The 17,273-nt window shown below is 38.8% G+C and overlaps 1 protein-coding gene across 2 annotated transcripts in view; it reads left to right on the top strand.

Annotated features, from left to right (window-relative positions):
- LOC121283853 (protein O-glucosyltransferase 2-like) overlaps window positions 1-16,612 on the top strand; it is a 131,593-nt gene extending 114,981 nt beyond the window's left edge. Inside the window, exons 10-13 of one of the 2 annotated variants that reach the window (XM_041198646.1) lie at window positions 13,981-14,211; window positions 14,721-14,772; window positions 14,910-15,106; window positions 15,795-16,612. In XM_041198646.1, coding sequence (XP_041054580.1) covers window positions 13,981-14,211; window positions 14,721-14,772; window positions 14,910-15,106; window positions 15,795-15,956 — 642 coding nt within the window. In that variant the 3' untranslated portion in view covers window positions 15,957-16,612. Of the gene's footprint in view, window positions 1-3,003; window positions 3,287-13,980; window positions 14,212-14,720; window positions 14,773-14,909; window positions 15,107-15,794 lie in introns of those variants that run through there. The other variant, XM_041198648.1, reaches the window with a different exon arrangement.
- Window positions 16,613-17,273: the final 661 nt, after the last annotated feature.

Genomic DNA, 17,273 nt, shown 5'->3' with positions numbered 1-17,273 from the left:
GCTTCCTATTCCAATACATTAATTTCAAAATCCTCTTCCTTATTTACAGTGTTGTTGATAGCCTTGCAGTACCTTACTTCCATGGCTTCCTCCACTAAGACCCTTTGTTCCTCCTAATCTTGGATTCTATGTAGTTTCTCCCCACCCCTAAACTCTCTCCCTAAATCCCTCTACCTTATTTCCTCTCTGCCTACCTTTTCAAAATCCACCTATTTAGTTGTGCCTTTAGTCACCTTTTCTAACTCCTCCTATAACCCTCACTGGCCATTTCTTTCCCCTGTTAAACCCATTAGAATTTTTTTTTCATATTAATGCTTGGTACATAAATGCAAGGTTGTTGTAAGAGATTATAGTGTTTAATGAAACTTTGTCTTCATGGGAACTGTGTGGTGGTTACATCTATCAATGCTGCTGTGGACACTTCTGAAAATGCTGCTGTTGACAGATTTATCTGTAAATGATAGGCTGGCAAAGATGCAATGATAGTTGTTTACTGTTTCATGCTATTCCTCACTGACTAAAATAGCTCCAGTCTGACAGTTATATCCTTCATGATTTAGCAGCTTCGTCAGTGGTGGTAGTACAAGATCACATTGAAGTCTTCTATGCAGAACATATTTGGTGCCTATGCCTTCCTGAATGCTTTTCTTCCAAGTGGTGTTCTACTTAGATGAGTATTTGTTTGTTATTTGAGGGGCAGGGCAGAAGATGATGATCAGCAGATAGTTTCCTTAGCGTTGCATTCCCTGAAGTCATGGGATCTACAGTCAATGTTGAGGACGCCCAAGGCCACAATCATGTGGCTGCATATCACCGTATCTCCACATGTGGTATGTCAATCCAGTGGAACAGGACATATTCAGTGAAGTTGATGGAGGAACCTAGGATTTTTTTTTTATTCATTCAAGGAATGTGGATGTCCCTGGCTAGACAATAGAAACTGACTCAAATTGTACAGTCAGTAGTGAAGCAATGTCACTTGACGCTGACTTTGAAGAAAGCTGTTCACAAAGATCTAATGATCCCTGTGCCACAGAATATACCTTTCTTGGCAGCAGTTTTCATCTGGTAGCAAGTTGAAGGGATTTCCTGCTGTGCAGCAAATTGATGCCAGTTGGCAGCAAATCACATTAAGGTATTCTCACAGACAGCAAACCAGAAATTTAAAAACACTTTACCCTTCACTTTTAATTTAAATTTTCAGAGAGCAAAATAAATTAGTATGATTGAATTTAGATAGAAGCAAAAATATCAATATAAACAAAATTTAAAAAGCTAATTTTTTATCATAATGGAAAATGTGACATCCCACAAGTATAAAATCAGCGTCTCAGGGCTGGTGATGGTTTTTAGCAATAAAGATGGAGATAGTATGCCATTAGTAACCCAGTTCCACTTCGTTCAACAAAACATAACTTTTTCAACAAGACTAAAAATAGAAATTCTCATCAATTCATAGATTTCCAATTGATTGCAGTCGATAGGGAAACCTCACCCACTGGAGAAGCATAGATTGACTCACTGAAAGCAATTTCTGGATTTCTGTGTTATTCTGTGCATGTGTGGCCTCCCCAAGTTGCTATTAATTTTGTTGGAGTAATAATGGTGAACACTGACAGTTTCATTGTCGTTACCATTGTAAAGGACAGGCAATTATACTGCAAGTGTGATGTGTTAGGCAGTTGCTTGATTAACATGTAGTCCTGTAATCCTAATTTAGCACTAACCTCTGGATGTTAGTGGGGAGGATTTTGCTGGGTCAGCTGAGCTGAAATTTCCTTAAATTGTAACACAATGCCAGGGCCACTGTCAACAGGTATGTCTAATGTTTTCTGTAATAAACTTATCATTACTAGCTTTACAAAGTGTGGAAATGCTTGTTGATTTTTTTCACCCTTCCTAGCCCAGTACTACTGAGACCAGTTGTAGCTAGGATTATCCAGGTGACAAACTGGGAATTGAACTTATAATTTCTGCTATTTATGGTTTGCTGCTGCACTGAACAATTGTAGAAGCTGTTATTTGATAAATGATAGTTATGTTTGTCCTATTTATTCTAGCCTTCCCCTTTATTATCTGCCTTGTAAGTACTAAATGCTTTTCTTTTAGTTACTAGTTTGTTTTAATTTGCTCATTGATTCATGGAATGCAGACCTTAAACATATGACTTTTTTGCCGTTACAGGAACATAATTGATTGGTACATTTTCCACATCTGGTTTAAATATTTCCCATTGTTGAGCTAAGCTTCGTTTTGCCAGTTTTTCCTTCCATTTTAACCAGTTTGAGCAATTGTATTATGGTCAGTGTTTCATGGATGTTTCCAAACCTTTAGTTCACCTATCTGTTCTAATTCATTACCCCAAAGTGGTAAAGTAATGTTTCCCTCCTTATTTTAGTATTGAGCTAATACATTTTAGATTTCCTAGGTTTAGTAATTTTCTTGTTTACTGCTCTTTCACATACGTCTTCATCGTTTTTATTTTCTTATCCTATTTGAATTCTTTCAACGTTTCTGCCCCATTTCCTATAAGCCCAGAATTTGCTTTCCCTTTCAAATTGTCTGTTCTGGGTCTTTCTTTCTCCCCCACCCACTATATAATTAAATTCTCTCCCACAGTTCTTGTTAATCCCCATATGCGAGTATTGGTCCCATTTATGTTTAGCTTAAAAATAACAGGGAAGCTAAGGACAAGTTTCTGTTTGCGTGAAGCAAATGTTGGAGCAGTGTAAATCGACCATCAGGTTCTGGAGATTCACAACTTACAGCACATATCTTAATCAGCTGAAGTTGTTAGCTAATTCGCACATTAATTATAGCATTCGAAATTAACACACAATTTTTCCAGCAAGATTCGATCCATTATGTAAATAATTAAATATGGATATATCTTATTATAGACTGTAAAATCAATTTGTTTTGATCACTCAAGTATAAAGAAACATTAAATGTTCTTCATGCCAAACAGGAACATTAAAATATTTTACAAAATTTTGTTTTCAGACCAAAGATGAACTTTGACCCCCACAAAAGATGAACTTTGACCCCAAAGGTGAAGAAAAGACAATGGAACGATTTGGTTATGTAGAAATCGTTTTCTAGTTTAAACTGCATAAAGATACTTTTAATAGTAACCAATTCTGCAACACATATAAAATCCCGTGCAGCCTACTATAAGTGTGTACAATAAAGGAAAAGGATTCAGTGATTTACAATTGGAAGGTGATATCTCATTCTTGCCAGAAAAACTGTTACCCAGCTGAATAAAATATTTATTAATCCAAAATTTGTAAGATTTTTTTAGCTTTAACTAAAAAAGTGTAACCTATTCCAAATTCAACAGTTTTCTTTTAATGTGCATAAGATGTACATCTCCCTCCAGGGGAGATGGTGATGAAGTGGTAGTGTCACTGCACTAGTAATCCAGAGGCCCAGGCTAATACATTGGAGATAAAAACAGAAAATGCTGGAAAAAGTCAGCAGGTCTGAGAGCATCTGTGGAGAGAGAAACAGAGTTAATGTTTCGAGTCAGCACGACTCTTCTTCAGGGCTAAAGAGAAGTAGAAATGTGATGGAATTTATACTGTTTAAAGGGGGTGGGGGGGGCAGTGGTGGAGCAGGTAAAGCAGGATAGAAGGTCAGCGATAGGTGGAGTCTAAGCAGAGATGGCCAAAGATGTCATGGGCACAAGATAATGGTACTGGTGAAGAATAAAAAAGGTGCTGATAGTGGCATAAAGGTAAGAAAGCAGAATAAGTTAATAGCAGAACAAGGGTCGGCATTCTGTGAAAGAACAACATAGCACAAGTGAGAGATGGCCCTTTTGTGGGTGGGGTGGGCTGGGGGGAGGGGGTGGTGGTAAGGGGAAAGGATTTAAAATATGGGGATAAAAAAGGGATGTAATAATGGATGAATGAAAATGAAAATAAGTAAATAAAACTTTTTTATAAAGGTGAAGATAGAGGAAGAAAGTTCATGGTCTGAAGTTGTTGAAATCAGTGTTAAGTCCGGAAGGCTGTAAAGTGCCTATTCAGAAGTTGAGGTGCTGTTTCTCCAGTTTGTGTTGGGCTTCACTGGAAGATTGCAGCAAGCCAAGGACGGACATGTGGGCATGGGAGCAAGGTGGAGTGTTGAAACAGCAAGTGACAGGGAGGTCTGGGTCATGCTTGCGGCCAGACCAAAGGTGTTCCGCAAAGCGGTCACCCAGTCTGGGTTTGGTCTCGCCAGTGTAGAGGAGCCACATTGGGAACAGTGAATGCAGTAGGCCAAATTGAAGGAGGTGCAAGTGAAATGCTGCTTCACCTGAAAGGAGTGTTTAGGCCCTTGGATGGTGAGGAGGGAGAAGGTAAAGGGGCAGGTGTTGCATCTTCTGCAGTTGCATGGGAAGGTGCCGTGAAAAGAGGATGAGGTGTTGGGGGCGATGGAGGAGTCGACTAGGATGTCCTGGAGGGAATGGTCCCTACGGAATGCTGACGGGGGTGGGTGAGGGGAAGATGTATTTGGTGGTGGCATCATGCTGGAGTTGGTGAAAATGGTGGAGGATGACCCTTTGACTGAAGGGGCTGGTGGCGTGAAAAGTGAGGGCCAGGGGACCCTATCATGGTTCTGGGAGGAAGAAGGGGTGAGGACAGAGGCGCGAGAGATGGGTCGGACACGGTTGAGGGCCCTGCCAACCACAGTGTGGGGGGAATCCTCAGTTAAGGGAGAAGGAAAACATGTACTGAAGACTTGTGCTCCAAAATTTGCCACACCCGTAGCCATGCTGTTCCAGTACAGCTGCAACACTGGCATGTACCTGGCTATGTGGAAAATTGCCCAGGTATGCCCTGTACACAAAAAGGAGGACAAATTCAACCTGGCTAAATACTGTCCCATCAGCCTACTCTCAATCATCATTAAAGTAATGGAAAGGGTCATCAACAGTGCTATCAAGCAGCACTGGCTTAGCAATAACCTGCTCACTGACACCCAGTTTGTGTTCCGCCAGGGCCACTCAGCTCCTGACCTCATTACAGCCTTGGTTCAAACATGGACAAAAGAGCTGAACTCCCGAGGTATGGTGAGAATGACTGCCCTTGACATCAAGCCCACATTTGTGCGGCATCAAAGAGCCGTAGCAAAAGAGTCAATGGAAATTAGGGGGGAAACTCTCCACTGGTTGGAGTCATACCTCGCATAAAGGAAGATGGTTGTAGTTGTTGGAGGTCAATTATCTCAGTCCCAGCACATCTCTGTAGGAGTTCTTCAGGGTAGTGTCCTTAGCCCAACCATCTTCAGCTGCTTCATCAATGACCTACCTTCCAGCTGGGGATGTTTGCTGATGATTGCACAATGCTCAGCACCATTCGCGACTCCTCAGATACTGAAGCAGTCCATGTCCAAATGCAGCAAGACCTGAACAATATCCAGGCTTGTGCTGACAAATGGCAACATGCGCGCCACACAAGTGCCAGGCAATCACCATCTCCAACGAGAGAGAATCTAACCACTGCCCCTTGACGTTCAATGGCATTACCATCACTGAAACCCCACTTATCAACATCCTGGGGGTTACCATTGACCAGAAACAGAACTGGACTAGCTATATAAATACCGTGGCTACAAGAGCAGGTCAGAAGCTAGGAATCCTGCAACGAGTAACCCACCTCCTGACTCCCCAAAGCCAGTCCACAATCTACAAGTCAGAAGTGTGATGGAAACTCCCCACTTGCCTGGATGAGTGCAGCTCTCACAACGCTCAAGAAACTTGACAATGTCCAGGACAAAGCAGCCCACTTGATTGGCACCACATGCACAAACATTCACTCCGTCTACCACAAGCACACAGTAGCAGCAGTGTATACCATCTACAAGATGCATTGCAGGAATTCACCAAGACTCCTTCAACAGCAGCTTCCAAACTCACAACCACTACCATCTAGAAGGACAAGGGCAGCAGATAGATGGGAACACCACCACCTGGAAGTTCCCCTCAAGTCACTCACCATCCTGACTTGGAAATATATTGCCATTCCTTTACTGTCGCTGGGTGAAAATCCTGGAACCCCCCCTTCCTAATAGTACTGGGTGTGTATACCTACACCATGCGGACAACAGCGGCTCAAGAAGGCAGCTCACTGCCACCTTCTCAAGGGCAACTAGGGATGGGCAATAAATGCTGGCTTAGCCAGCGAAGCCCACATCCTGTGACTGAATTTTAAAAATTGTCAGAAGCGCCGACCCTTATTCTGTTATTAACTCATTCTGCTTTCTTACCTTTATGCGACTATCAGCACCTTTTTTAGTCTTCACTGCTACCATTAACACTCCCTTTGTCTTGTGCCCATGACCTCTTTGTCAATCTCTCCTTAGCCCCCACTATTGCTGACCTTCTAACCTGCTTTACCTGCTCTGCTACCTGCCAAACAGTATAAATTCCATCACATTTCTACTTCTCTTTAGCCCTGAAGAAGAGTCGTGCTGACTCGAAACGTTAGCTCTGTTTCTCTCTCCATAGATGCTGCCAGACATGTTCAGTTTTTCCAGCATTTTCTGTTTTTATTTCATGTTTCCAGCATCTGCAGTATTTTGCAATAATACTTTGGAGACATGGGTCAAATCCCACCAATGCAGCTGTGGAATTTAAATTCAATTAATGAAGCTAGTTTTAGTAATAGTGACCATGACGAGCATTATTGATTGTTGTAAAATCCCATCTGGTTTCCCATCTGCCGTCCTTACCTGGTCTGGCCTGCATGTGATTCCAGGCCCACAACAATGTGGTTGACTCTTCACTGCTCTCTCAAATGGCCACTCAGTTCAAGGGCAACAAATGCTGGCCTTTCCAGCGACACCCAGATTCCATGAAAGACTAAAAAAAAACTGTTGAGTAAATGAATAAAAATGCAACATGCTAAAAATAATTCATGGCTATAAATCTGAAGATATCTTTATTTTGTAGAACTTTCTCTAGGGCAGTGTTCTCCTATTTTCTTTCCAAAAACCTATTGTAAAACCCTCCACTTATTCATCATATTTAGTATAAATTTTATCATAAATTTAAAATAGGTAGCTGGAGAGGTTCAAGACATCAGGGTAGCTATGTGTTTGACTGTATCAATTACAAATAAATCATGATAAAACAAGGGTTTTGTTTGAGAATGCAACTATGTACATTCCCTATTTCTCTTGGATGACAAACTTTAAAGTTATTCAGAAACAATTGATCTTAAGCAGGATTGAACAAAGCAATGTAACAATTGGTGCTATTTATAGTCATTAATAAACAAATTGTTTACTTGTATCATTTTCAGTATATTTTCAAAGCGTTTTATGTGAGCATTTAGCTGTCTTTCAAACTTTTTAAAATAAAAGCATACACTTCTTTTGGTTTCTTTGTATTACCAATTACTTCACTACATGTATTTTTATATCTTGAAGTTCATTCTGAAATGTTTTTAATATAAATTGCCTTATATATTTAATAAAAAGCATTCATTACATGAGCCCAAATTTGAGTTAGTTACCAAAGCTCATTATGATGTTCTACCATTTCAGTCTCTGTGCCAAAGTTATTTTATAGTAAATGTAGTTTAGAAATTATTATATTTCAGTTTAACAATATATTATGTAATTTGAAATAGTGTCTCATCTTGTATTAAGAAAATGTTAACTATTCTTGAGTATCATTTTAGAAAGGAACTAAAATCGAATAGTTAATCAAAGTATTTTGATCTTATTTCTTTACATGAAAGAGCTTGAATCTGTCAGACTGCCTTGGATCCTTCAAAGACCAATCTAGGCTTCATTAGTACCTTTTTCAATGGCATTGCATTGGAGAGATGAAGGTGTCTTCAAGCCTAGGGCATAGCACAATGGAGATTAATAAGATACTTTGCCACAAAGCAGATTACATCCCAGTTTCCGATATGATGGGTTCCTTCTATGAACTGGTCTACCAGTTCCCAGACATTTTCCCACAGAAATAGGAGGGGTGGGAAGCAAATTGTACTATGTGAACCAAATCAGTCTAACAATACAGACGCCTGACTGCAGTTTACTGGTTTTTATCTTAACTAATGAATGATGTGTAGATCTTGGAGATCTAGAAAGAGGTTAATTTACAAAAAATAATTGAAAAGTGACAGAGGGACATTTTCTTGTTACAGTTGTCTGGAGTTGTCAAACAGAGTACAGTCAAATGGAAAAAAAAGCGTGGCAGCAAAACTGCTCCAAATCCAGACCATGCACTACTTAGATATTCATTATGAGACATTACTTGCAATTTTCAAGCATTGGAAATAAATACAGATTTATGGCAATATAATTCTTTTATAGCTTTTAAGTTATACCATAAAATATGCTAATTTTATTTTTAATATGTTTATGAATTGTTATAGTACTGGACAGCTGAAACCAAGAAGTATTGCGGAGACTAGTAGCTTATTTTTTCTAACAGATTGCAATCTCATTTTATACCAGGACAGTCAATGGTGTTGTTTTTGATCATCTTTTATACATATGTATTTTTGTGAACTATATAAAACAAAATAATCTGTGTATGACTTTCTAAGACTGTTAAGTATTTTAAATTGCATGTGCATGAAACCATTTTGTATGACATGTTTACTGAAAACAATAATAAAAGTAAAGGGTTTGCTGACTTAAATTCATATGGGTTAAGATCAGATTGTGTGAAAATAATATATGAACTGGTGCACTGATGAAACACATTTTCTTTGAGTTTATTACAAACTTTGTTACCTTTTCTTTCAATCTGTAAATCCCAAAACTTTATTTCAAACAAACAATGGACTTAGTGCACCTTTCAGAAACAGACGCCAGGATTTTCCTGGATGGGCAAGACCCAACTTTGGGACCATGTGCAGGTCCTGAGCCCTCAGGGGTAGGCAGCAGGACCACGGTGACAATCTTCCTGGCAGGTGGATGGCTGAGTCGCTGCCATTCCCGCCACATTTTGGCCCAGTAGTGGGACTGCATCAGATCAGCTCCCCCCCTGGATTCTAGCCCGCTGTTTGAGGGTGGTAAAATTTTGCCCAGAATCTCTTTCTGACAACATGCAATTAAATGTAAGGCTGTTTTTGATTACTTTGATGAGTATTTAGAGCACAACAGAAATTGCAGCAGCAATAAATAACATCTATATAGTGCCTTTAATGTGGAAAAATGTCCCAAATGCTTAATAGAAACACAAAGAAAATATTGGAAGGGGGTAAACATAATTCCACATACAGGCATCATTATGAGCAATAAAAAGAGCCAGACGTTTAGCATTTTTTGTGCAAAAAATATTTTATTCAAAGTTTTCCAGTTATTTTATAACTTATAGTTAATTTGAGCTGCATGGCCAGAAACTGAATGAAAATGCATCTGGTTAATGTAGGTAATACTAGTTGATCTCCAATGGTGTTGAAATAGGGAGTCAAGACCAAGTACAATCTTTGAGTCGAGCAAATGATACCTGGATGACAGAGAACTGCAACAAGATGTTTTTTGCCTTTTATTTATATTTGAACATGCTACTTGTAATGACTTCCTTATTATCAACCTTTCTGGTAGTTTGAGCCAGATACAGTCTATTTAGTCTATCAACAAGAAACATCTCTGTCTCTCTTGTTAATATCAAATTTATATTTATAGAGATACAATTAAATTTTCAACCTTTTTGAAGTGCATTAATCAAGTTCTTTTCCAAAATGGCTTCACACAATTTGTCATATCATTCCACAATCTTCTCAAAAGACAAAATGATTAAACTTCCCCAATCCAAACTAATGGCTAAGGTACCTTTATCAACCTGAGTATGGTTTATCCATGGTTTTGTTGGAGAATCTGATGTAAGTCAGAGATTGATTTCTAGCATGGGACATCTATTTTTTCAAATACATTAATAAGGATGCACTTGTACAGAGTAATGTAAAAACGTCTTAATACCAGTGCTTAAGTGATAACTTGCTTGACCCACCAAGACAGGCAATGTTGACAGTCTGATAAAATCAACCACAATAGATTACAAAAAAAAAGTGGCTACCTATGATTTTGGAAAAAATAAGTGGACATAGTTAAAGAAATTCCAAGAATTCTTTGGACATCTTGCTTGTTAGTGGAAGAAGACATCTTAAGAATTGCTGTAACTTTATCAGAACCTGATTGCAGTTCATTCCTGATTGCCCATAGCCCTCATTTCCCCAAAGTTTTTTCAGTTTGATACCATTATGTTGGCATCACTTTAACACAGCTTGCAGTTTCTGATTAAATTCCTAATTAAAAAGTTAATTAAAAGAAAATTTTCACTGCCCATCTAACCTTACAGTTGGCAGGCAGGCAAAAGGGCCTTTGCACTTTTTTGGAAACCTCATCCATTGGCGGGATGAGGTTTCCAAGAGCAAATTAAAATAAAATAAAAACTTTAACTTTTCATTAATAACATGTACCTGCTCATGTGACAGAGCCACATGAGGGAACATGTTTCATAACATTTACAATATCTTTGTTTTTTTTAATCTCTTCATCTCCCTGAGGCAGGTCTGTGCCTCAGGGAGATTTGCAAGCACACACGAAGTTCGCGCTTGCCCTGCTCACAGTCTCCTCCCCCCATTGAAGCTTGATCTTTCAAGCTGGGCGAGCCTTAATTGGCCCGCCAGTGTGAAATCGCCTTCCGGCCCTGATCGCTGGTGGTTTCCTGACTGCACCCCCCCCCCCCCCCCAAGGCCGCCCAACATGGGTGTAATTCTGCCCCAAGTTTCTACCTAAGAAGCGTCTGCTGATCAACTCTATCATTAATAGCACAATTCAGCTCCTACAACAAACATTAACTTTGTTTTTGTTCTCCATAGATGCTGCCAGACCTGCTTTTGTCGCACTGTTCTAATTTCAGATCTCCAGCATCAGCAGTATTTTGCTTTTATTCTATTGGACAACGCTACTTTCGAGAGTATAACAGCATAAAAATTGACTTCATAAATCAGTAAAAGAAAAATAAAATCAAATGTATTAAAAAAAGAGGAAAGCATAGAAAAGCTAGGATCCAGATACACCATTTAATAAAAACTAGTTCCATACTTCTAAAGTGCAAACATATTCAATGATTTTGCAAAGTGTTTAATTTAAAATAAATTATTTTTTGCATTATTGATCCAATCGAAATAGATGAAAATCAGTGATACAGTTTACAAACTGGACGTTCGAAACTTGATCGCGCTTTTATATTAAAATTCTTGTTCAGAGAATGTGATTGACATCAGAGTTGGCAAATGATAGAGCGCTATGGGCGTTAATGCCGCCGCTCTGTACGGGGAAGGTACTTTCAGCAGAGGTGCAGTTAAATGACAATGCAGGAGTTGAAGGATTTGGCCTTAATGGAAACGGTGTGTTTCTTAATTGTTCTCAAAATATTCTGAACGTTTCGAGCTGTTGCTCTGTTTTTTTGCTGTGGTGTTTGGAGGTTGTGATCGGGGGTGGGGGTTGGGTGAGCACGTTGTTCACGGTCACGAAATCGGGGTTTCAGTTTTGATATTTAATGTAGTTTAAATGCTCTTGTTTGTAAACTCCAAACAGCAGCAGCCGCAGCATCGTTGTAGCTCCAATTTGACATAACTGGCGGTGAAAGAAATTGGATCTTATTTAACTGTCCATGGCAGATTAGTTCCTCAGACAGATGCGTTCCAGTACCCAACAGCATTGTTTATTTGACCAAGTTTTTGGCTTGACCAGTTATAGACAATGTTATGAACTAATATTGTAATCGGCGAAGTATCCTGATTAGACAAGCGATAGGAAGTTTGCCAGTATTCGGTGCAAGTAAACTGCACAACTTCAACTAATTAAATTCCAGCGCTTCCTTGCAGAGATTTGGAAGACCTTAAAGTCATGCTTCCCAAACCACTTTCCAATGTGACTCTATTTTAATACTTGAAAATTAATGTGGCCAAACAGCATTATTTTATGTATTTCAAGATAATTTGTGAAACATTTAGCTTCAAATTATTAAAGTTCAAGTATTATAGATCAATGTATAATACAACATAAATAAGGAAAAATTGTTTTAAACATAATTTGTAAAAAGGTTATCATTTTATATACTCACTGGTCCATGACTTCATGTGAGCCCATCACTTTATGGACCTTGGCCAGGAACTAGTGGATACTATTGACATTCATATTCGCATTCAGCATTACTGATCTATGGCAGACAAAGCCCCTAAAGGAGCCATCGTCAATTTTAATGTGAGAGGAGCCAAAAAACTTTCAATTTTCTATTGAGGATTTCAGCCCCTCTCCCACATGCACACATTGTAATCAATTACTCTCCCCTATCCCATACACACTGTAATCAGTCCCTCTCCTCCACACACACACAATCAGCCACCGCCATGCTCTCAATGTAGTCAGCCCCTCTTCCACCGCCCCGTCACAAGCACTGTAATCCTGTAGTCAGCCCCTTGCCCCTACACGTATTTACTGTAATCAACCCCTCTCCCCTCCCACACACGCACTATAATCAGCCCCTCTCCCCTCCCACACACACTGATCAGCCCCTCTCCCCACACCCCCCCCCACGCACTATTATCAGCCTCTCTCCCGACACTCACTGTAATCAGCTCCTCTTCTCCCCCCACCACACACACTATAAACAACTTCTAACCCCCACCCCTTCCCCACACACAGGTCAGCCAGCTGGTAACGGCCAGTAGAGAGGCGCAGCAGCTCTGACAGTCTGAATCCAAGCCAGTGTGTGGCTGCAGCCCTGCAGGCAACATTTTTAAATAGTTTTGAGAAGGTCGCCAGTGCTGAGGTCATATCCAGTAGAAAGATTCGAAGGACGAAATACTACACCTGCTTTGGCAATGACCTCCACACCAACAAAAGGGTCTGTGAGGAGATTGCCATCATCCCCAGCAAGATGTTTTTGCACAGGATTAGCTTATTTCACTTCAATAATACAGCAATGGGTGCAGATCACAGTGATACGACTCAGAAAGAGAGACCGAGAGATGATCAGGGCAAGGAAAGGACTGGATGCTGCCTGGGCTTCAGGCCAGTGCTGGGCGCAATCTCGGAGGAGAGGGCTTCATGACTTACTGTTTCTGTGACCCAATTGGTGTTGCGGCCCACAGTTTAAAAACCGCTGCCTTAAAATTTGTTCTTGTCAACCTGCATTTATGTAAGTGGGATATGTGCCAGCAGCGATGTGTACACACCGTATCGCCCAAGTGAAATCATTACCTGTGTGGATTTCCTAGTACCTTGTTTAAGCATGGTGATGGATTTCCACATATCAGGAAGTAAGTTGATAAAGGAAACTAAAGGTAGTAACTTGTCACATGTGGTAGTGCTAAATGTGCAGTTTTGAATTAGCCGCCCTTTATAGCAGAATCTGATACTCGGTTCCATTGCAGTCAATGGAATTAAATATCAGGCTCTGCACATAATTGATTGGCAAAAGGATACCTCCTTTTTGCACCACCACCCAAGACAAACTTCTACCTTGAAGGATCTGTAACAGTGGAGTTTACAGACAGGCGATTTGATTTCAAAAATCTATAGTTCTGCATTATTGTCATTATGCTATCAATATTCATGACACTGAAAATTCTGCTACTAGATAAATGTTTTCCAACAATAAAATAGACATCCTATTCAAATTCATTTCAAGGAGCAGATTTAATGGTCTAGCAATTTAGACTGAGACATCCTGATGTACACATCTGGTGTTTGGAGGGTGAATTAACTGATGGATATTGGAGCAAAACCCAAATTCTGTATGAAAGACAACTTTCTTAACTTCTTCCATCTCACAACAGTAGAAATAAATCAACTTTTGTGCTGATGCTTTCAATTCAAAAATAATAATTTGAGAATATGGATGAATAAGTTGGCATGTTAGATTATACATTAGTTTTGGCGCATTATATTAAGATTTTTTTATTGTATTAAAGCATGTCACAAGAAATGGTAATTTATGTTCTTGATTTTTTTTAGGTTCAATTAAAAATACCATTTGGGGAAAAAATTCTGAATGCAATCTATACAGTACCAAATGTTCCTTTCACACATGGAGTAATCCTCACACATGGTGCTGGTGGAGACATGAACTTCCATCAGCTCGTATCCATGACAAAATTCCTTGCATCTAATGGGATCCTGTGTCTTAGATTCACATGCAAAGGCCTCAACTTAGACTATAGAATTAGAGCTTACAGGGCAGTGATGGTAAGATTGTTACTCTGTGTGGTACTTGTTTAAAAAAAATTCAGATCAATTTTCTGCACCGGTGTTTTGTTTCCTCCTGTTTATCATTTCTCCCTCCTCTCTTAAGAATATTAACCCAATGCTGGGTATGATTTCACAGGTTCCAGTACCTCATCCTACTATTCTGTATTCAAGTGTGAACCTTGACAATGAGTGTCTGCAGATTATGCAAATGTGGGATGGCATTACTACATCTATGTAAATATTTCAGTGGTCACTGGAAATTATCGGGAATGGAAACCCTGGTTGAATTTCCTCTCTCTAATCCAGGCGTGTTGTCAGCCACTCTGGATGAGACTGACTAACTCAGTACAGACTGGTGATCAGCTTTGGAGCTTGTTCAGTTTGCAGAGCTCAACTACTCACTGAGCTTTTGGGCAGCTCACTTAAGTCTTTTTGAAAGTCACATTTATTTCTCACTATGAATGACTGTACATTGTAACTTGCCATCTCAACAATAATTATTGCAGGAATATCTAAAATCATCAAAGGACTATGCAGTAAAAAGCTGGTTTCTAGGGGGTAAGTGAAGACATTCTCTGTCAGTAACACTGTCATCATTAACAATTTCTACATTGAAAAGAAGTGTATGAAAAATTGACTTGTTCAAAATATGTAATTACTAGAATGTAGATGTGTAAGCAATCTTTATTTTCTAGGTCGATCCATGGGATCTAGAGTTGCTGCCTGTATTGTCAGGGACAGCCCCGATGAAGAGCTTGTGCAAGGTCTAATTTGCCTGTCATTTCCACTACACCCACCAAAGCAGCAGCATAAGCTTCGATCAGAGGAACTGCTTCCTGTGCGCCACCCAGTACTTCTGATTTCCGGATCAGCAGATGAAATGTGTGAGAAAGTGAGTTACAATGAAACAATTTTTCTGACTACAATAGAAGTAGTGAGAGATGTCCACCAGACTGCTGTACATTAATTTGATGCCAATTTTTATAAAAATATAACGAGAGGAAATGGGCTTAAGATAGGTTGATCAATGTCTGACAGGATATCACAAGGGCAGAAACATCAGTATATATATATAAATTTTTAACATTAGTAAAGTTTAATGCTGTTTTATTTTTCTATTATCCACAATATCTTTGAGGCAACACCACTAAACTGTTAGATGTAGATGTTCTACATAATGTCCAAAATCCATGTAAAAAAAGGTGAATTTTTGTGGTTGCTCTGGTATCCTTTCTCATGTGCACAACTTGGAACTGGTTCAGTGCCTTAATTTGAGATTTGTCTGGGTTTACTCCAAGTGTCATTACTAACCATAATCTGAAAATGAGGGATCCTTATTTTTGGTAACTATACTTAATAATTAGTGAGGCAACTTAGTTATATTATCTGCTGTAGATGAAATATTTTATAAAGTAATTGCTTACAGTGAAAAGATAAGTAACCATAAATAAATGTTTGAATAAGCAATTAGAATGAAGGTTTCAGCGTAATTTTATTTAATGTATTGTTATATCCATTACATTGCTAAATTCAGATTGAATTTCTATTTAATTGTGATTAAAAAACATTTGTACATGTAGGATTTATTGGAAAGCATATTGAACCAAATTCCAGTGGCTGTCAAAGTACACTGGTTAGAAGGAGCTAACCATGGAATGGAAGTTAAAGGAAGAGCAAAAGAAGACATCATGGCTGAGATCAATACTGTGGTCCTTTCATGGATTAGAGAAATCCTTCAATAAAAATAAGATTCAAATGATTTGTGTGGTGGTCATAGATGCAAACAAGTAAAACTTTAAAAACTAACTGGTAATATGGGTGTAATAAATGGCTGATGTGAAACAAAAAAAATTGGACTGGAATTGTTTTACCCTAATGTTCATTGTTACTTTCCAATATCTGAGCAATTAAACTAAATATTACTGCAATTTATACTTAGAGGTTTCTTTATGTTTGTAAAAAAACATATTTTACCAGTAAAATTTTCATTCATTCATGTTATTAACTAATTATGATGTGTAGAAGGTTAAACACAAACTTTCATTTAGCCTTAGACTTTATTACAGTCAGTCAGATTTGCTGCTGGAAAATTCAAATAATCAGTAAGCCGTGGGAAATTATAATTAAAAACAATAAAAAAGAATAATACCCATAACCTAATTCCAATAATAAAATCAGATATGATCATTTAGCATGTGTTCATCTCTTGCTGAATCGTCATGGAATAGTTCAGATCCATGATGAACATGCACCCTTATTTAAATGTTTTGTCCTTATAGTTGGAGCTCTGGAAAAAGAAATTACCCGATGTAACTATTTTATATACCTTTATAGTAAAAATATAATGCGATGTTTTTAAATTGACACTGTGTACACATAACCAATAAAAATCTAACTTTCTCCAGTAAATGTACTATTTCAGTCATCATTTGGTAGTACAAACTTGAGTATTGCTGAAAAAAGAGACATGTTGAAGCTTTTCATCTTGCACTCACCAGGACATTTTGCAAGAATACGAATATAAGGGGAAAACATCGTCCTTCCTTCTCATTTGCGAAAGTCATACAGAACTTGCATATTGATAGCAATGCTGTGTCCATGTGCTCATTTGACATTGCTAGCCTATTCACCAATGCTCCACTAAGGAATCCATAGATATTTGGGCTGCAGCACTATATCATGGTGATCTAGACCCGCCACCATTGCATGAATCAGTATTCATTAAGCTTATGAACTTGGTAACTCGCGCAGTTGAATTCAGTTTTAGTAACACCATGTATGCCCAAACAGATGGTGTTGTCATAGGATCCCCTGTAGGCCCAGCTCTCGCAAACATCTTTGTTGGATTCCATAAGAAACATGTCTTTGATGAAATGACACCTAACTTCCTACCCCTCGCATATTTCCAATATGTGGATGATATGTTTGCTATATTTAAATCCACAGCTGCTAATAATTCCTTTACATGTCTTAATGGGCTCCATCTTGCACTCAAATACACCTTTGAAATGGAACAGTGAAAAGAACTCCCGTTCCTTGACATACCAGTTGAGAATTCT

The sequence above is a fragment of the Carcharodon carcharias genome, chromosome 11 (assembly GCF_017639515.1).
Source record: "Carcharodon carcharias isolate sCarCar2 chromosome 11, sCarCar2.pri, whole genome shotgun sequence".
NCBI lineage: Eukaryota > Metazoa > Chordata > Chondrichthyes > Lamniformes > Lamnidae > Carcharodon > Carcharodon carcharias.
This window is presented reverse-complemented; position numbering and strand designations above follow the sequence as displayed.